This window comes from Saimiri boliviensis, chromosome 1, assembly GCF_048565385.1.
Source record: "Saimiri boliviensis isolate mSaiBol1 chromosome 1, mSaiBol1.pri, whole genome shotgun sequence".
Lineage (NCBI taxonomy): Eukaryota > Metazoa > Chordata > Mammalia > Primates > Cebidae > Saimiri > Saimiri boliviensis.
In genome coordinates, this window is record NC_133449.1 from 36,097,237 (window position 1) to 36,118,698 (window position 21,462).

The 21,462-nt window shown below is 38.7% G+C and overlaps 1 protein-coding gene across 3 annotated transcripts in view; it reads left to right on the top strand.

Moving 5' to 3' along the window:
- CRIM1 (cysteine rich transmembrane BMP regulator 1) overlaps positions 1 to 21,462 on the top strand; it is a 194,160-nt gene that overhangs the window by 135,201 nt on the left and 37,497 nt on the right. For all 3 annotated transcript variants that reach the window (XM_039477760.2, XM_039477770.2, XM_039477775.2), the window contains 2 exons: positions 12,992 to 13,120; positions 20,520 to 20,676. In XM_039477760.2, the coding sequence (XP_039333694.1) occupies positions 12,992 to 13,120; positions 20,520 to 20,676 (286 nt within the window). The remainder of the gene's footprint in view (positions 1 to 12,991; positions 13,121 to 20,519; positions 20,677 to 21,462) is intronic.

A 21,462-nucleotide genomic window follows, 5' to 3' on the forward strand; every position in this document is an offset into this window, starting at 1 on the left:
ACAAATAAAATTGAAGGTTGGTCTTATACTCTTAATTTGCTAGATGACCAAACTGATCAGTGACTTAAATATTCAGAACTGTTGAGAGCTAATTTTGAAACACATGATTAGAAATTCTTCTGCCCCTGAGTTTACAGAGTTCAGCTGTTAAGTACTTCCCTGTTGAGGTGGCGTGCAAGGGGGTGGGTTGCTCTTTATTTCCTCTGCCGTCTACTTCCCATACCTAAAAGGGTATTATTGCTGGGAGTCTCATAATTTTCCTAAGACAATAATTGCATCTAATAGATCAGACTCGGGCCTGCTAATTTTCATCTAATCAACAGAGGCAGGAAAACATAGTCTGGAATGCTAACTATGTGAATGAAAAATATTTAGTCATTCTTGAAATGATAGGAATGTTTTTCCAACAAGCTTAAATAAACACAATCTCTTTTGAGACTGTGCTAAACTTTTTTTGGATGAGACAACTCTTAGGCAACCAAACAGAAGTTAATGAAGGTTATTAAGAGACATGCCCTTCAGAAAAGGCGTACAGACTTTAAAAAGAAAAGATTCCATCTCCTGTATGTTGTAACCATTGATAAATAGCAGAATTGGTTTCCTTTTAGCTTTTGTCTACCCAGGAGAATTTAATATTTTAATTATTAATCATATTGCCCAGTGTTCAAAAGATGTCATTTTACCTAACATGGCTATATTAGACCATCTTATTTTTAAATCCTCATCTTCATCTCCTTCCACTGTTTGCCTCAGTTTCAAGGAATTGATTAGACTCAATACCCCTGTATTTAAAACACCTGGTTGCACTTTTCCTATGAAGCATGTTTGCTTATTTCCCCGAATGCAAGATCCCACCAGATAGTAAAATTATTTTTAAACATGCTAAAATGTACGTATTTAAGTGAAATGTTTTTCCTTTCAGAAGTTATATGGGGAAAATGTACACTTAGTCCAGGAATGTAGTCATTCAGAATATTTTTGGTGCCTCTCTTTTAAAATTGACTTTAGAAATCATAGCACATCCTTTTGAATATTCTCAGCTTTGTAAACCCTTGACTTTGAACATTTATTAGACTCCAGAAAATAGCCAAAGTCATTTATGTTGAAGTCTGGTTTAAAGAAAAAAAAAAAAAAAAAAAAAAAGGTGGCCAGTATAGCTGAGTGAAACTCTCTACAGGAAGCAAAAAGTGGCAGTAAAATAAAGGCACTTTGTCTTCTATGACATAGTAGTTTGCTCTAAAAGCAACTATGAAGAGGTTTCAAAAAGAATTTTAACATGAACAGCATTTTGGCATAAGAATATAGCCTCTAAAAGTGAGTACTTTTATCAATAACACTTATTTGTAAGTATAACTCCTGGTGTGTTTATTAAAAAAATCAATTCACCTGCTACATTTATGACTTCTAGGGACTGGAAGCATACATTAAAATGGTCATATACTGTATTACAGCGTTTTTCTGACATTGCAGATGCTCTATTCCAACATATTTTCAAATAAATTAGACTAAAATAATTTGCCTATAGAAACAGCTGAAAATAGGTAGTGATTCTAAATAATTGATTTTTAGTATTTTAGTTATCAAATTCCACTTCTAATTATACCAGACCATTTCCTGGTATAGTCTTAAATGTATCAAAAGCAAAATGATTTCACATTGCTTAATATATGAGGGTTAACATTGAAGATGTGAAAAATCCAGTGAGTCACTGTTAAAGCCCCTGTTACAACTATTTTCTGTGTTATATGTATCTGATTATTGAAGATACAGTGTCACAGAAGCATATAAAATGTCTGTTGCAATGCTGTTTTGAAGTTGTAGGACAGATCGAAAGAAGTGAACTGTCCGTTAAAGAACATCTCTTGTCTATGTGTGGGTCTCCCCATCACAAGTGGCTGATGAGGTGGCAGGAGCAGCATCATACCCACCTATCAGCGTCTTAATTTGAGACTCCCAAATACTCCCCTGCATCAGCTCCTAGAGTGCGGATTGGGAAATCCGTTGCCAGGGGACTCAGCAGTGCCGGATCTTGGTCCAGGAATCATACCATCAGTTTCATCTAAATTTGACATGGGATAGGCAATACTGGACATTTAACATGTTTTTGAAATTTGCCGGAAAACATGCATTTTGTTTTATCATATTTTGAGTTTAAGTTGATTAGCAGTTGGACCAAATTTCATTTACCATTTATATCTACAGAATACCTGTTTACACCTCAGTGGAGTTTAACTTTTGCATCTGAGAGATTAGCTGGATGTATCTGGTTTGTTTGAAACACAGCCCAGTTCAGGTATACGGACCATTTGAGATCACAGAATTTAATGCTAGCTGCCAATAAACGGGTGCAATCCAAGGCTCCAGCTCTTACTTTGCATTAGCATAGTAAAACACAACTAAGAATCCTCAAGATCCTAAGGACAAAGACTTGACCCTTGTGGACCCTGCGAATCTTGTAGCTTTCACATTGGCTGCTAGCCACTACCTGACCAGGACCAGAACTCAAAGCATGCATTTAGTGTGCTTATCTCATCCCTGCCTGCAGCTTACTTACTCTTTTCTAGCTAAAATTTACCTGGATCCCCATTTCCTGACTTCAAAAAAGTATTCATTTATGATATAATTTGAAACTGCCTTGGATCTGTTTTGTAATCTAATGTGGTATATTTATATGCCTCTTCATGTATATTCAGTACTTACCATTTGCCTGTGCCTGTGCCTTACACGATGGTTGAACTCCCTTAGTTTGCCTATCAGTAGAAAGACAGGAGATCATGTTCTTTCTCACCTTAATTGGACAGCTACTGCCCTGCATGTCAGCTCACTTTTAAACAATTCAGGGAGTCTCTATTTGTTAGGGAAGCCGTAATATACTTGGAGATAATAAGCTATCCACTTGGGATGGCCTCGGGCCTTGCATACTGAGAGAATAGGGAAACTCAGATCTTTCCAAAGCCATAAATCTCTCATCCTTTCTGGGAATCAAGTTTTTAAAAGATTCCTTGGAGATTTTATGTCAGACGAATTCTACAGGGGGTGCTCCACAGTCCTGTGACAGAGATGCTAAGAACACGACTCATTGCATGAGAAGCCCCTACACTTACTGTTATAAAGTACCGGTTGAACTTTTATTGTTGACATGTGTTTGAGATCCCTGACTTCCTAACACTGAGATTGGCTCGTTAAAGACAGTTTTTAAAGGTAGATCTTCTGTATCTTTCAACTTGAGAATGGCAGAAACACTGGCAAAGATAAAAACTAGTATAAATGATACTCTGATTAATTTGTCCTTGTCCCTAAAGATCTAGCAACACCCCCATCATGAGAGAGGAAGAACAGGGTCAGCCAGGCACACAGAATCATTATTTCAACCCACATTGGATTAGCTGATTACTAAGAGATTTCTGTTCTCTTGGAGACATCATAGACATAGTCGAAGTGTAGAACAATGATAACAGACTGCTACTCAGCAAATGTGAAAGGCACCACTGGCTGGTCACTAACAAGCTCCAGAGTTTACCAGACCGTATGAAAAGACAGCACAGACCCAACCACATCTCAGATGCTTTTCATGTTATCAGTAGAGATAGAAAATGCTGCTTAAGTTACAATAGGCAGGGTTCAGAATGCCAAACCAATTGCCATACCATTTATCAGCTGAGCATTTGAGGCCTGTGAAAGGGCCAATAATTCATTAATTAGCCCTTACCTGAGACCAGTTATAGCTCTGAGCAGACAGGATCGGCATGACATCAATAATTACAACAAGTAACGTTCATGTCACCCCCTACAGTGTAGAGAATAGTCTTTTCTTGACAATCTTGTTTGAGCCATATAAGAATATTGTGAGGTAGAAATAATGAGTATTCCCATTTTCTAGAAGCCCAGAGAGGTCCATCATAGTATATTGGATAATGAGAGAGCAGGGACTCAAGCTAGGTTTTCTGACTCCAAATTCATGACCTTGGCGTTACTTCCCGGCAGACTGCCATCGTGAGAAGACAGGGGATTAGGAAATAAGATGGTGAATATCAGAGGACTTGATCATTGTGACTTAAATTCAAAAGCCACTCTCACTCCTGGCTCCATCCCCATTACTGAGACCCAGTTACTGTTATTCTGACCTCTGTGGCCTAGCCTTTGATCCCAAGTTCTTCTCATGAGCCTCTAACTGGAATTTTGACATTGCTGTTTGCCTTCTGGGAGAGCTGGATCTTGTTTTCTGCTTCCACTTGTTCATTCCTGCATCCTCCCACCTAGGGACGTTACTCAACCCAAGAGCCCAACCCGCTCTCCCATCCTCTCAGGCTTGACCTCTGCCCATTCTTGTTCACATCCATCCAAATTCGAGGCCTGAGGCCCTAACTTTGACACTTAAGTCCCCACTGAGTAGATGAGCCACTCAGCCTCCGTGAGTCTGCCAGGCACCAGGATACCATCACCAGCCCTTGTGCATTCTGGTCTGCACACTTCCCTTTCTTTCTCTGATTCTTGTCAGTCTCTAATTAATCCAGTTGTCAGCCTGCCGAGCAGTCAGCAAAAGTGCTTGTACTTCATGAAGTAGAAGCTGAGCGCCTGAGGTGAGTAAGTGCCTAGCCATTTTCAGGATTATTTTAATAATACTTTTTCGTTTTGCATCATCAAGGAGTAGGGTAGTTCCAAAAGTGAATTCTCCAGATAATTAAAATTTGGGATGTCAGAATTTTGATGGGAGGCCTTCTATAATGTTTTGTGTACTTTTGTATCTTCTTAAGGCAAATATGTAGATCATATTTTAGCCCATCTCAGAAAACTGAGTGTCATCACTGAGTAATCTCATTTCGGATGGCTTGGATTTGGGGATTTGCACTCCATTTTCACTGTTATTAAGTGTGCCAGGTTTACAGTAGCCTTCAGATCTGGCTCTATGCTTCAGTGGAGCTCATTTATTGTGTATTTCCTATGTGCAGAAGACTGCCCCAGTGGCGTGGACCCTAAGGAACTTACTGTCTAATCCTCTAAAAGCTAGAAAATTAGAGATGCAGCCTCTTAGGGACAATTTTGAGTGGGAACTCTTCTTTGCCAAATAATGTACACTGACTTTAGGTGCTTAGAGGTCTTTTTCTTCCTCTTTTTGTTCATTCATTGAGCAATTCTATAGACCAAACTGTACTAGGCACTGAGGTTATAAGTAGTGAATGAAGTATTGTCCCTAACGTGCAGACCCTTCCTCCCTGGTTTTCAGTCATTTCCCAGAAGTCTAGGTTCAGATTACCAAAACTCTGACCTCCCGACCCACCCTCCAAGTTGCAAATAGCTACTAAAATGTGCACACACACACGACACACACACCTATTAATATAACACATTATTTCTAGTTAAAGCCTACCAAAATATAATTCCTGTGAACATTAGCAATAAAAAGAATAAAATGTAAGACAAGTATAAAAGATCTAGATTCTTAGAATCCGCTGATAATTTTGTGAGCTGTCTTAAGCTGGATTCCTGGAAAAAGATACCCCACTCTATAAAAAGAAATTTTTTTTAATTTGTCTTTTGTGGTCTTTTAATAATCTCACAATCATACTACCATATTTTCCTATTAAATATGAGATTGATAAAGAAAGAAAAATATTAATATGTCTGACAGCCAAGATTCTTCAGGAAAAGCATGCAAAATTAATACATAGGTCTAAAATAAATATGTGATTGCTTGTCTTTCTGATCACAAAATAATTTAAATCTTGGGATTATTTGCACACTGTTCGTTTTAAAATAGACTGCTGTGAGATAAGCCCTTCAGAAATAACAAGGATGTAGGTGTTGTTATGAGAAATGTACAAAGGAAAAAGGATAACCAAATGTGTAGCAGCTAAAAGAATTTGAAAACTCCAACTGTAGGAGACTTTTTTCCATGACTTAATGAGACTTTCTTGAGTACACAATCATATGCCACAAAAATTCCCACTTCCAGATTAGGGAATTTTTATATCTTCAATTATTCTTTTCTTATTGTCTGTGTTAGTAGAGTTTTCCCTCTAGCTTCATTTGGGAAAATTTCCTCTTCACTGTACTTCTCTTCCCAAGATGCAATTGTGTTGACAGTTTGGTGATTTATTTGAAAGGTGTTCTGACCAGTTACAGGTCACATTTGAAAAGCATCTGTGATAACAGAATGACATATGAAAATACAGCAAAACAGAGCAGCTTTGATACTGTCTTGGCCAGCCTTATCTCCAGTTTTATGGCCCTGGATAGGAGACCTGATATATTTAGCCATTGAACTGCCATGTAAAGTCAGTGACATTTTGGAATTTTCCTACTCGTTGGATATTCACATTGCTTAGCCGAGTTCAGCCCTCTCCAACCCCCCAAATAAAGAAATAAAACTACCTTAAGAAAGAGTGCCTGAATTAAGTCTGAAAAGGAAGCATAATTGTTCATTTTTGTCTCTCATAATCAAATAAGCAGGCTTGGGAATTTACAGAGAAGAGCTATGTAAAATATGCAAAGCATTATTAAAGCCCAAAAGAAGAGGAAATCAGAGAAAGAAGAGACAGATTGGTATTGTTAGCTTCATTTATCTTATTACTTCTACTTGAATTTTTTTTCACTGATGAAGAAATGGAAGAATGTATCTGTCTTTTAAAAGTACTTTTTCTGTAATCCCAGCACTTTGGGAGGCTGAGGTAGGAAGATTGCTTGAGGTCAGGCGTTTGAGACCAGCCTGGGCAATGTAGTGAGACCTAATCTCAAAAACAAAAAAAAAAAAAAAGAAGAAAAGAAAAAAAAAAAAAAACACTTCTAGAAATTTGCCTATAAAGAGCTTTTTCCAGAAAGACTTTTCTTAGTGTGTGGGTGTGTGTGTAGGAATGCATAGGCATGAAGGGTACTGGCAGACAGCTGCTCTCCATAGCCAGGCCTGTAGCTCACCAGAGGGGACAGCACAGTGAGGTGGCAGTCCTAGAGACAATCAGAATCTGAAAACAGAGTTAATTACCCCCTTCACAAGACAGTGCTACACACAGACCCAACAGGGGTGGCTCTCTATGCCTTCCACAGTTGTACATTTACAGAGTCACCTACTCATACGCAAGAGCTACTAATTGGTTGTCAGCTTTCCCAGGGCTGCTAATCAGAAAGAGTGCTTCACGTATTTCTTAATGGAGATAATTATTTATGAGAGAGAACCAGCTCGTAGTAATCTAAGAACCTTGTATGGATTAATTCAAAACCAGAAGTTCAGTGAAGTAATACAGATTAGATAGCAAGTTAAAAGCATCTATTAACATTGTCATTTTAGCTACATGTACCTGAAGTATAAAAACCAGTGATTAAATTGTTTCAGAAGTGAATTTACATAATCACTATACATTTAAAAATAACTGAGAGTCAAAATATGTTTATTTTATTGTTCTCCCAGAGTTGTTGAACTATATGATGTGAGGATAAGACTGATCTAAAAACATTATACCAGCATCTTAAAAGGTTGAGTTTCAGCTTCTTAATTCCTTGTCCACTTTTTGGTGAATTTCTCATAAAATAAAACAACAAAAGGCAAGAAAATAGAGAGCTTACATTTGCTTAAACATTTATAGCAGCCAAATAACCGAACATATATTTATGGTCTAGCACCATGGCCTTTTGAGTTAGATTCATGATTTTCATTTTAACTTTATATTTTTCGTCAAATTAAATGTGATCCCAGTAGCTTAATTTCCCCATTGAGTAGATAAAATTGCTCCTAGGAAATATGTGAACATAAATATAAACTACTGATGTTGTTTTTCAATAACTGAGTGTCTGAAGCTCTCTATAATTTGTAAAAAATATTAATATTTTCCTGGAAATACTTTTACTGACAAGGCATCTGTTAGGCTTTTTAGGATATGAAAGAAATAACCCTACATTTTTAATAAATGTAAAATAATCAGTATGTGTTTATGTTATTGTATCTTGTCAGATATTTTCTTTCAAAATGTTATCTAAGACTTGGAATCAAAATTGGTGGCTGAACATCTGCACTCCTGACACAATCCCAGGAGTTCTTTTAAAAATAGCTCTTCTGGACAGTGTAAGGTACTTGGAGAGTCTCTAAAAATTGTTCAAGGAAACAGCAGGTTGAGGAGAGTAATGGTTCCCACTCAGAGGCTGAGTAGGAAACAGCAAGCCATTAGACATAACAAACACCCATTTGTGTTCTTTATCGCTTCTAGGCTCAAAGTATTTCTAGATTTCTTCCCCAGAAGGAAGCCGTTCGAGGGTTTCCTTTAGAAATCGTTGTAGCTAAAGACAGTGAATTCCTGCTGTTTCAAGCCTTCTTCCTTTGGAGGACATTAAGGTATTTCTTTAATTCCTCAGCTCATTCAGTACAAAATGAGATAGAATTTCAGGGTGATCCCATAAACAGTACTTCACTGAATTTCCCCTCTCCAAAACCCCACCTTTATGCAAGCATTTCCTAAATCTCCTAAGTGAGGAAACCTAAAACCATTTCTCTCCTCTGAAAGGGGCCTACTAACACATCTTTCCACGGCCGCTTTAAGGGACACCGTTCTCTTTGCTCCAGGCAACAAGTATTATGTACAGGGAAGCATCAGCGCCTCCAGAAATCTCAGCAGGGCCTCCGTTCAACCAAACTCTGTTTACCAAACATACCAAAGATAGGGGACCACTGTCATCCTTCTAGAAAGGCCTGGGCAGGGATGCATCAGCGCCTCCAGAAATCTCAGCAGGGCCTCTGTTCAGCTGAACTCTGTTTACCAAACACACCAAAGATACGGGACCACCGTCATCCTTCTAGAAAGGCCTGTACTTTCTGACACACAATTTCAGTGCTATACCCCGTGTAATATAGGAGCACAGAAATGTAGGGTTTCAATGAGAATCTTCTAGTCTGCAGACCCAAGACCTGACAGATATTTTCCATATTCACAGCACTGTTGCATAGACTATGAGATAACAACAATTCCTGATGAACAAATTTTAGGATGCTCTAACTTTTAGACAAGCAGAATGTACATTTCATACACTTTGCCGACACTCCCACAAGCCTTTTAATTTTTTTGGATGAGAAACAGTCACAGTGAGATACCATGATTCCAGATTCTTTAAAATCACCTCTTCTCCTACCAAGAACGCTCTTGGCTAAAAGCTATGTTAAGAACCTGACCAGCTCTTGGTCATTATTCTTTAATAACTATAAATATAATATTGATTTGAAATGCTTTAATTCAGGATGGTGTCAGATACTTCTCACTTTGGAGTTAATTATTTAGCGTAAGAAATTGAATCTCAGTTGTCTCATGGCACTTGTTTCTCAAAAAATTGCCCTGACATTAGTAATAGGACCAGTTCTGAGATTATATATTAATATGTTGGACTGGCTGGGCGTGGTGGCTCAAGCCTGTAATCCCAGCACTTTGGGAGGCCGAGGCGGGTGGATCACGAGGTTGAGAGATCGAGACCATTCTGTCTCTACTAAAAATACAAAAAAATTAGCTGGGCATGGTGGCGCGTGCCTGTAATCCCAGCTACTCAGGAGGCTAAGGCAGGAGAATTGCTTGAACCCAGGAGGCGGAGGTTGCGGTGAGCCAAGATCGCGCCATTGCACTCCAGCCTGGGTAACAAGAGCGAAACTCCGTCTCAAAAAAAATATATATATATATATGACTGGAAGCAAACTCAGGCATCTTTAACAATAATACAACATTTTTTTTCTAGATAATTTATGAATAGGTAGATAGTCCGTGTACTTACAGGTCATATTTTTGTTGTAATGTTGTTCTCATAGAAATCTAACTCTCTAGATAGGGCCTCACATGATAGGAAACCAAGCACTCAAATGTTGGGAGAATGACGAAAGGCCTCGATGTAATGTATGACTTCAGTTGCCTGCAAATATGTTTATTACAACTCGGTGGTTAATCCAGTGACGTAGGATATTAGCATTAAGGACTCAAGAAACATGCGTTACCACCCAGAAAAAAAACCTTTAAGATTTGTTCCAGTTTGTATCTGAGTGGGAAAATTAGTTGTATTTTTTAAATGTAATAAAATGGGATGCCAAGCGTTTAAATGTCTTTTTAAGAAAACCTAGACTTCTAGCTGTGTTTAACGTATCGCAGTGACTATTGTGTTCTGCCTAATCTATCGAGGGGAAATTAAATGGTTCCAAAATATATTGAAAGTTTTCATGAATAAAAGATTTTGTTGGATTTTTTCTGTGTTTAATGTTAAATATTGAGGGTGTAAAAATTTGAAATGACTATCCTTCCCAGTTTCTTTCATCTAATATAGGTCATAAGTGAGTGGGAAAATGTTAATTTTAGAGGTACAAAGTGATTTTTTGCTTTTTGCATGCTATATAGCATTGAGGCTTGGAAGGTATCCCATAGGACTTGTTTTACCTGAAATATTTAACACACACACTGTAGGACCAGGACATACTGAACAGCCCTTTTATGCATTTGTATTTGTTAAAGTGAACAAAACCTGTTATGCTGAATATTTTAGGAAAACATACTGAACATATTTCCTCTCCTGAAGAAATGTACGTTCGATGTACATCTGTGACTGTCTACCTAACTGTTAAAGCCGTTTGAATAGATTGGCTTCCATGACTGATACGGGGCTGCCCAAGTCAGCGTTGTGGTTCTGATCCTCAGACAACCCAGTCTGTTTGTTCCTTTAATCATAATATATGCAAAAAAAAAAAAAAAAAAAAGCACACACAGCACATATATCACTATTGAGAGCAAATATGATTTAGAGGTGGAAGGTCGTCTTTCTGAAAGTTGGACAGTGGATTCTCTAAGCAAATCCGCTGCTAAAATTCCGTACTACTCTATGATGATTATGCATTTTTCAACATACAGTTTTCCATAGTATATTTTCTGAAGGCAAAATTGTCTCATAAATTTCACATCTTAAATGTCAATAAAGAATAGAAGATTTTGGTATGTGTGATGTGCTTAAGACATTTCTTTACCTACAAGCTGTCTGTAAAAGCAGTGTGCACAGAGTTCAGCATTCATCCCTCATCTTTGCCCTAATCACTCTAGAACATAAAAGTCCTTCCTCACTGGGATAGCCTGTGGTAGGTTTCCTTAAACCTGATACATGTCTTACGCTCTCTCTTACATTTGTGGTTAGCATAATTGTGACAGAACACTGGCAGTCTTGAGCTGAAGGGTGGAATAGAATCATTGTTTTGGATAGCTGGTAAAAGTAGTAATAAAAGAAAGACTAATAAGTTTGACAACTAAAGATGTTTGTATTAAATTTTAAGGCAATTGAGGAGAGCAGCAGTACTGTATCTAATTCAGGATATCTTAAAACAACTAAACTTCAGTTACTTTTTGATGTTTACAGTTATCTGTCAGAAAGAATACCTTGGTTATTGAAGGAAATTAGAAATTATAGCAGTGAAAAGTTTATATAAAAATTTCAGTAAGGTGCCGTTCAAACCGTGTGTTGTAATAAAAATAGAGAATGTGCTATATTCACTTCATACCTTTTTTTACTGGGAAAATGCTGATCTAAGCATCTCTTTAATAAGTCATTGCCTGCTACCTGTGACGAACTGAATCACTGTTCCCTTTTAGAAGATGGATAAAAATTTAGAACTCTTGATCTCAGCGGTGGCAGCTAAAACACTTATTTTGATCTCTTTCCTGGTAACAGGAGATGAAACTTGAGAAGACAGTGTGGACTAATGGATAGAGTGTTGGACAGAAGATTAGGAACTTCTGTTCTGTTCTATTCCCAGCCTGCTCCTGGGTTGCTATGTAAACTTAGATAAGCCAGTTACCCTCTCTGCACCTCATATTTTCCATCTGTGAAAATGTAGATAGAGACTTTCTGTACTTAGCTCTTTCACAAAGATACTGTGAGCAACAGCTTACTTTGAAGATGTTAGTGTGTTTTGGTTGAGAAGATGTTCCATAAATACGTCAGTGCCTCTGTTCCATTTGGCAACACCGTCCTTACAACCTGGCATTATGTAAACTGTCCCTTATTGATACATTAAGAAACAGGTACCATTACCACAGATACTGTGTTACGCAGAAGCTGAGAGTGTGACTGGAGTCAGACTGCCTGGGTTTCAGTCCTGGGTCCCCCACAAACTAATGCTGTAACCATGGGCAAGTCAGTGTGCTAGATTTCCTCATCTGTAAAGAGAGGATAATAATAGCACCCACCTCACTGGAATATGGGGAAGCTGGAAGGCATTTGCGAACAGCACTTTAAACCTCACATAAACACAAAATATGCCTTATGTAAGTATACGTAGTTGCTGTTATTCCCCAAAGCAAGTCTTTATCAATATGGCAGGTAAGGTAAAGCATCTCCTCTGGTCTTGCTTTGTTTGGTGTCCTTCCCAGCATGGCTGCTCACTCTTTCTCCTGAACGCTTGTATCTCCCTCTGCCACTCTCTGGGCCCTGAGGATAAGTGTATAGTTATCTGTCATATCATCTATCATGAGTGAGGGAGTGCCACATAAAAGATAAGAGAAATCCGGGTGTTTTAAACTAGCTTCAAAAACTGATTTACTAATTGGAAAAAAAAAATGGTAACAGATTTCAGAAGTATTACAGAATGAGAGTGAGATAATTGACAGTTGACAGCTGTGTCCTGATTATTATAAAAAATAAACTCAGAAAACATCAGAAAGAAATAGAAGAGCAGTTAACAGTTTAAATGGAGTTCATTTTAACCTCTGTCTGCTTCCAGTAGCAGTGACCATCAGAGAAGAACTGTGTGGAGGTACCAAAAACTGCATGAATTGCTCAAACACAAAGAAGTAGAGTGTTCACATTTTCAAAAATCTGAATACAAATATATCTGTTTCAGGGGTTAAAGATATTACTAGAGCATAAAAGTGTGGGATTTGATGACAATTGTTGATTAGATTTTTGTAACATTATGGCATAGGATTTCAAAAATTGAATAGCATCTAGGAGGTAATCATATGTTTCATTGATCATTTTTATATCTTTTTATTATCAGAACCAACCATCATCACAATTGATCCACCTGCATGTGGGGAGTTATCAAACTGCACTCTGACAGGGAAGGACTGCGTTAATGGTTTCCAGCGTGATCACAATGGTTGTCGGACCTGTCAGTGCATAAACAGTGAGTAGACAGGAGACCGTATGTTTTTTCTGAGGCCTAATATGATACTGTCAAAGCACATTATGTGATTGAATATCTTTTTCACTCCTGTTGAGACATTCTCTCGACAACCTGAAAAAAGGGGGAAAAAAGTTATTTTTAACACAAATACATAGTCGTTTGGGAGAAAAGAACTGCTTCTTTATTGTGGCTTTTGTCTCTGTTTCCTTGATGTGCAGTTGCATCAGGAGTGCAACCCAGAGTGCATTCTTCCAGCCACCGAGAAGGCTCTCCCTGTAGTACACTTGCCAAGGTCATCCAGTGACACAGAGGTCACCCACACATACAGTGTCACATTCCACATACGACAGCCATAATCCTTTGAGTGTGCTTCACTTTGTTGACCCCAGCTCTGCCTCCATGTAGATTCCAGTCGTGTCCAGGCCCTGCCTCTAAAACTAGAATATATTGCATTTCTTCCAGAAAAAAATAATACACATGCACATATTTTGAATTCCTCTAATTCTACCAGAATAAACACTCTCATTCCCCTTGGCCATTCCTTAGGTGACAGTTTCTAGAACTTTCTGGATCTTTTCCATCCTTTGACACACAAGATGTCATTGTCCTTACATAAAAAGTGGCCCGCAATCAAGATACTCCAGAATGGCCAGGCACAGTGGCTCACACCTGTAAACTCAGCACTTCGGGAGGCCAAGGCTGGTGGATCACTGGAGCTCAGGAGTTCAAACCAGCCTGGTAGCATGGCGAGATTCCCATCTCTACCAAAAATACAAAAAAAATAGCTGGGTGCGGTGGTGTGTGCCTGTCGTCCCAGCTACTCAGGAGGCTGAGGTGGGAGAATCACTTGAGCCTGCGGACGGGTGGGGTGAAGATCGCAGTGAGCTGAGATTGCATTACTGCACTCCAGCCTGGGCGACAGCACAAGACACTGTCTCAAAAAGAAAAAGGTACTCCAGAATTTGGTCTGCGGAGTGCAGCACTACTGTGTGGCCTCAGTTTGCATTAGCTCCTTGAATTGCCCGTCTTTGGCTGATATTGAGGTTCTAAGTACCTAAAAACACTAGGAACTTTTTTTACATCACCTTCTGTTAGGTGGTTCTTATCTGTTCTGTAATAGAACGTTTAATTTTTTTTTAATGATATAAATACCCGGCCAAATATAACAAGAGATTATCCTGATTGTTTTAAACCATTTCTAACTAGTTGGGCTATTTTTGAATCTTGATAATATGATCTTATACTTTATGCCACCCAGCTTATATTAAGTAAGCACAACTTACATGTCCTCATCTAAATCCCTGAATTAAAATAAACTGCACAGAACCAAGGACAAAGACCTACAGAATGATGTTAAACATAGCCAGTCACTTCTTGAGTAGAGTTATTTAGCTGACAGCACATATCTCCACAAGAAATCTTGAAAGACACTTGTCCCATATCTTGTCTGAAATCAAAATACCGTTACAAAATACATCAGAGCATTCCTTTGCTGGAAACCCTGTCTTTAAAATGAACTGAAGTTATAGGGGCCTGGCTTGTTTTTCCAGAATCTCTGCTGGCTCCTGGTACTCAGTGGTTTATTTGCGTAAATGTCACAGATCATATATTTAACAATTATTTCTGAAGAATTTTCAGTTGTGAATGTTTTAGAACACTGTGTCCCTTTTGAATTGACATTTGACCTATTTTCTTAAATCTCTTTGTGTTCTCTTCACTCTTTCTCAAATGTAATAGTGGTTCTGTAATAAGCCCTTTTTCTGTGGGCCTGTGAGTATAGTTACCATGGCTCAGAGGCTTGGACTTAATGTAGACAGATGTTCACGTTCTCATTTATCAATTATCTCAGGCTTTAACATTCCACTTAACCTTAATTATTTGTCACTTTTGTAAAAATATTTTTGAAGAAGAAGATACAAAATGGGAGTTAAATCGATCCGTTTTCTCAGCTACATGTGGCCATCACACTATCTGCCCAGTGTAGTTAGTGCTAAAACTGAGTTTATAAAACTCTTGTTGGCCGGGTGTGGTGGCTCACACCTGTAATCCCAGCTCTTGGGAGGCTAAGGTGGATGGATTGCTTGACTTCAGGAGTTTGAAACCAGCTCTGGGCAACATGGCAAAACCCCATTTCTACAAAAAATAACAAAAATTAGCCAGGCATGATAGTGAAAGCCTGTAGTTCCATACTCAGGAGTCTAAAATGGGGGTATCTCTTGAGCTCAGGAAGTTGAGGCTACAGTTAGCTGTGATGGTGCCACTGCACTCCAGCCTGGGTGACAGAGCAAGACCCTGTTTCAAAAAACAACCAACCAACCAACCTCTTTTTGAGCTTGTAGTTATTGCCATCTTTAAATGTTCTATAAGCCTCTACCCATTTGGGGGTGTCCTGCCTTCCTACACTTGATTCTGTTGGGGGAAGGGTCAGTCCCTGCTGCACACATGCCTTTTATACCTCCCTTTAGAAAGCCACGTTCGCTGGAGGTGCCTTAGCAGCCTATGTTTTCTCAAATGGCCAACCTTGGTTTTTAACACCAAGATAATTGCTAATTGTCATGAAGTATTTATATTTTAATCCTTCTAATGCCTCTTACATTAAGAAAGCTATGTCTTTCTTAACATAGGCTCATATATATTAATCCGTTTTTTTCTGAATTTTCAAAAACTGAAAATACAGATCTCATTGTGTCCAGTCACGTCACCTACCACTTGCACCTGGGTTTTGCTGTTACAAAATGTTGGCCACCTGCTCATGCTTATCTACGACTTTGGTCACTTCACACAAAATCTTTCATCATTAAGTTCAAAGAAGCAATTTTCTTCAACTGCCTTTGAAGGAAGTCACAACATGTTACTGTCATTTGGCAAGTTGAGACTACAAGGAAGATGCATACTTACACTGTCTTTAGGTTAGCGTTTTGTTCGGCATTTCAAAAGGAACATCAGTGTGTGCTGCCTGAGTGCACCTCCATTTCATTCACACTTAGGAAGAAATACGTAAAGAGGAGACCTGCTTTACAAATTTTTATTTCATAAGAATTTGTATTCATTTTCCAGCTCACTTACTGCAGTCTGTGGCGCGTACACACGGATTAGGACCATGTAGACACTCCAGTTCACCTACTGTGCACATCTTTGGGATGTGAGAGTAGCCAGAGAAAACCCACACAGCATGGAGAGAGCATCCAGTCTCCACACAGAGAGTGGCCCCAGCCGAGAATTGATTTTTATTCCCCTCGTTAAAGTTATGACACAGTGACGCTGAACAAAACCATTGCTATTTGAGGACCTGGTGTACTGCAGCAAAGAAGTATGTGTGCTTGTCTGAGGGACATCACCCACAGCGTGTTCTACATGGGAGTTACATTGTATTTATAGATAATAAAGAATGAATGCCCCTCCCCATAATCGTGTCATGTTTTGAGCAGAGGCGCGCACAGGAGCAAACGTTTCTTTTTTTCCAGAATGAACAGTGTTCACTGCATAGTTGCTATTGATCGGCCATGCTGTACTGGCCCTGTGCTTTGCCATTATTCATCACTTTCTCTTCAATGGTAACTTCCCCCCATGGATTAGAAAGCATTTTTAGATCACAGTAAAGTCACAATGCTGAAAAATTATGAACATAAAGCCACCTTTTTCTCCATGGTTGCCTCAAGTGATGTACTAAAGCTTTGCAAGCAAACATGTAAACCCCTACCCTTCTATAAATACTGTTTTTCTAATCTCTGTTCTGCTCTCTATGTTTCTATGTTTATTTTTTAAGACACAGGTTCTTGCTCTGTCTCCCAGGCAGTGGCACAATCATAGCTTTCACTGCAGCCTAGACCTCCTGGGCTCAAGTAATCCTCTTGCCTCAGCCTCCCTTAATTCTTATTTATGTAAATGGTTCTAAATGAACCATTTATAATTTCTCTTCTAAGGAAGCAAATTAGTAATCAGTAGCTGGGATTACAGGTGCTGTCCACCACACCCAGCTGTTTTATTTTTTGGCAGACGCAGGGTCTCCCTATGTTGCATAGGCTAGTCTCAAACTCCTGGCCCCAAGCAGTTCTCCCACCTCAGCTTCCCAAAGTGCTGGGATTATTAAGTTCGAGCCACCTGCAGTCGATCCGCTCTTTAAAAGTTTGCCATGATGATACATTTCTCTTCAGAAAGTTTCATAATTGACATGTGGATTTAGGACTACCTTCCAGTCTTCAATGTTGTCTATTTCTGAACTAGAAGATGGTATTTTGAGATCTTTTGGCAACTGCCAGTGTTTTGGGAAAATTTCAGTACTATCAGAGTGATGATTTTCATGCTGTCGATTCTCTGATAATATGGCAGTCTTGATGACAGTGGAGTAGGAGGTAACGAGAACATTGATTGATGTATTTATTTGGCAAATACTTATTTAATACCCGCTCTGTACTAAATACCATGGTAGTCCCTATACCAGGTGTCCCCAGACTTTTTACACAGGGGGCCAGTTCACTGTCCCTCAGACCGTTGGAGGGCTGACACATACTGTGCTCCTCTCACTGACCACCAATGAAAGAGGTGCCCGCCTTCCTTAAGTGCGGCAGGGGACCGGATAAATGGCCTCAGGGGGCCGCGTGCGGCCCGTGGGCCGTAGTTTGGGGACGCCTGGCCCATACAGTGTGCCTGAGGAATCCAGGGCCCGGCCCTAGAGCTCCCTCTTTCGGGAAGCTGAATGTAGATGGGTCAGAGCGGAGCATTCAGGAAAGTGGTCCCAATTCAGGGCAGCACTAGAGCTTCCCACTGCTAGGAGGCAGAGCTAGTCTCCTTCTAATGAATGTTCTGTATTTTTATTTAAATGTACCAACCTTTGTTTGAAATTCCCTTCCATTGCAAAGCAGTGGTAAATGACAGACTGGTTTTTATCACATTGTTTAAACTTGAATGGAGACACAACAGTTTTCTTTAAAGATGAAGCACATTCTAGATCAAGGTCTATGGAAAAACTGCTTCTTCATTGCAGGACCAGAAAATAAAGGCACCAAGCTGCTCAGACTCCAAAGTTTCAAGGAATTTAATCCCAAGAGATGTTGACTCTGGGAAGTTTTCAGGATGTTTTTAATTCATCTACTTCCCAACATAATCCGTTTGTTGTCATGACCTAAAAATCCTTATGACAGAAAAATGAGTTGACAATTTAGATCTGTGTTTAGAGAAAGAAATTTGGCTAATAAAGTCTTCTTCCTTCACGATTCCCTTAATAATGGGGAATGAAAAATTATGACCTTTCAAGTCATATAATTAGAAATTTCTAAATGAACCATTTAGAATTTCTCTTTTAAGGATGCAAATTAGTAATCAGTTGCTTTACAGTGTAATACAAGCCCATGAGGTTATATTTATATGTGTAATAAAAGGTTTATGATAATGACAGAGTAGAAAATTATACCATAAATCGCATTTTTCTTTTTAAAAGATAGCAAATTAAATATGCAAATATTGCCAACTAAGAGTCATAAAAGATGCTATCTTGAAATAGTTATGTAAAACATGGACCCATTTCACCTATTCACTATAGTTAAGATTAAATTTTAGTTCATAAGATTTGTGTGTTAAGGGGACAGATTCGTTCTGTTTTCCTAGTGACTTCCGCATTATTACAGTATTCATGTTTAAAGGATATTCAGATAAAATATAAAATTTGTTCATCGTTCTAATAATAGACTCTGCTTCTCATTTCACCAATCCATGTAGAACAACATTCAAACATTGCCGTACTTTTGCCATCACCATACTAACTTCCTTACTTTAAATTTGATGCTCTCAAATTCTATGTTTAATTCACACAGGTCTCAACTTGCTTAATTTATATGACTAAGCATGCTTTTTTTTTTTTTTTTTAAACATTTCCCTTTTTCTCTGGTAAGCCTTATGTAGCCTTTTTTTTTTTTTCTTTTTTTTTTTTTGAGACGGAATTTCGCTCGTTACCCAGGCTGGAGTGCAATGGCGCGATCTCGGCTCACCACAACCTCCGCCTCCTGGGTTCAGGCAATTCTCCTGCCTCAGCTTCCTGAGTAGCTGGAATTACAGGCACGCACCACCATGCCCAGCTAATTTTTTGTATTTTTAGTAGAGACGGGGTTTCACCATGTTGACCAGGATGGTCTCGATCTCTTGACCTCGTGATCTACCCACCTCGGCCTCCCAAAGTGCTGGGATTACAGGCTTGAGCCTTTTAACATCATTTCAGAAGACTTCTATTAAGCTAATAATGCTGATAGTCATCATTGCTACTTTCCTTTTTTGTTCTTCCAAAATAGTGTTGTAACTGACTAATGGAAGACAGTTAAACATTACGCCAGATTCTGCTAACAAGGGATACTGTGAACACTTCAAATAGTGGTTACTTAAACATTAATGTGAATATTTTTTCAGCACACACATTTTTTAGCCAGTTAACTAAAAAGCCAATTCTGTAAATATATCCAAATACCTGGGTACTTGTCAGCACATAGAGAAAAAAACATATCTAAATGTAGCACTGATTATTTTCATCACTATCATGTTAGAAGAGATGTACTTCTTTTAAAGGAATAGTAAGAAATCCCTTATGCTGCATACAATGTGCAGTATTATATGATGGTATCTAACACACATAAAAGTAATTATTATGTAGACGTTTAAAAACATGTATTATGGAATGGGGGCAATGACTCACGCCTGTAATCCCAGCACTTTGGAAGGCTGAGACAGGCAGATCACTTGAAGTGAGGAGTTTGAGATGAGCTTGGCAACATTTAGTAGAGATGGTAAACCCCATCTCTACTAAAAATCGAAAAATTAGCTGGGTATGGTGGCGCATGCCTGTAGTCCCAGAAACTCTGGAGGCTGAGGTAGGAGAATCGCTTGAACCCAGGAGACTGAAGTTGCAGTGAGCTGAGATCATGCCACTGCACTCCAGCATGAGTGACAGAGCGAGAGATCTGTCTCAAAAGAAAAAAAAAAAGAAAAAAGAACATGCATTATTATGGACATGTAGTAGAAATAAAACACAATAAAAATCGAACTGTAAATTTCTAATTCTCACATAACATAAATCGTCATCAGTGGTTTGAAGTAATTTATAAAGTTCATGGGAAAATGATCTGTCATAATAATTATCAGCCTGCTCTTCACTCAAAGCCTAACAGATTTGAGTACACTTTAGAAATCTATGTATTTCAAAGTTGGGCCTTTATTTTGATTATTACTAAAACGTGGAGTGATGTGATAAACATGAAATAGCACAGTCTATTCTTTTTAATGATAATCAGTGCTGTGGTAGAGCTGAGAAATTTAAATCTATGGAAGTGTGGAGGATTCGGGGACGGTATTTTAGCATCAATGTGTTCTGCCCTATTCATCTTTGGAAAAACGTGCCGTCTGTATATCTTCACAGGCGAGGAACTGTGCTCAGAACGTAAACAAGGCTGCACCTTGGACTGTCCCTTTGGTTTCCTAACTGATGCCCAAAACTGTGAGATCTGTGAGTGCCGCCCAAGGCCCAAGAAGTGCAGACCCATAATCTGTGACAAGTATTGTCCACTGGGATTGCTGTACGTATTTCTTAATTCAGAAAAGCTGTTATGAAGTATCCCTTGGTGAAATGTTCCTACTTAATTTGTTTTATATGTTGTTTGTGAATTATTCTGTGATGTATTGAGCCCAGAATATCTACATTTGTTTTGTTAGATGATTCAGAAAGCAAGGAAAAGGTTGTATAGCCAAAGAAGAGAATCAAGTTTTACTCTTATTTTTTACGGAGTTGGGCCAGACACACCCTTTGTGCCTGTTATGTGAAACTTTCCCATAGCAGAGTGCTTTAGACACTGCTGGGAAGGTGAGGAGATGGAATTGTGAGGTCCTAGTGTTGGAAGTGCTACAGCTCTTCACAGTTGTCCCAGGGGTCCGTTTGTGATTACTTACTTAACACATACTTTAAGATGAATTGAAGACCCCCATTCACTTGAAAGCAGTGCATCCTTACCTGCCATGCCTAGGTGTCTCACCTTGGAACTACTTAGCATTTTATTTTCTATCTAGCATTAGATTTTATGAATTTCCTTGGAGATAAAGGCCATGACTTATATTTTTTAATGTACCTTATTGAGTCAAACCTCATGAAAATCTAGTTTATTCCAGGGGGAGAATAGACACTTCACATTTGTTTCTTTAGTGTCTATATAAGCACTTATGTCTACGTTTATGTCAAATGTATGCCTTTAGGGAAATCGCCTTATCATTTTTCCTTTGCTCTCTTTCATTTCAATCTGTCTTTCCAGTTTGATACATGTATGTAGTGCTAAAAATACTTTTTCTTTCTTTTTTTCTTTTTTTTTGAA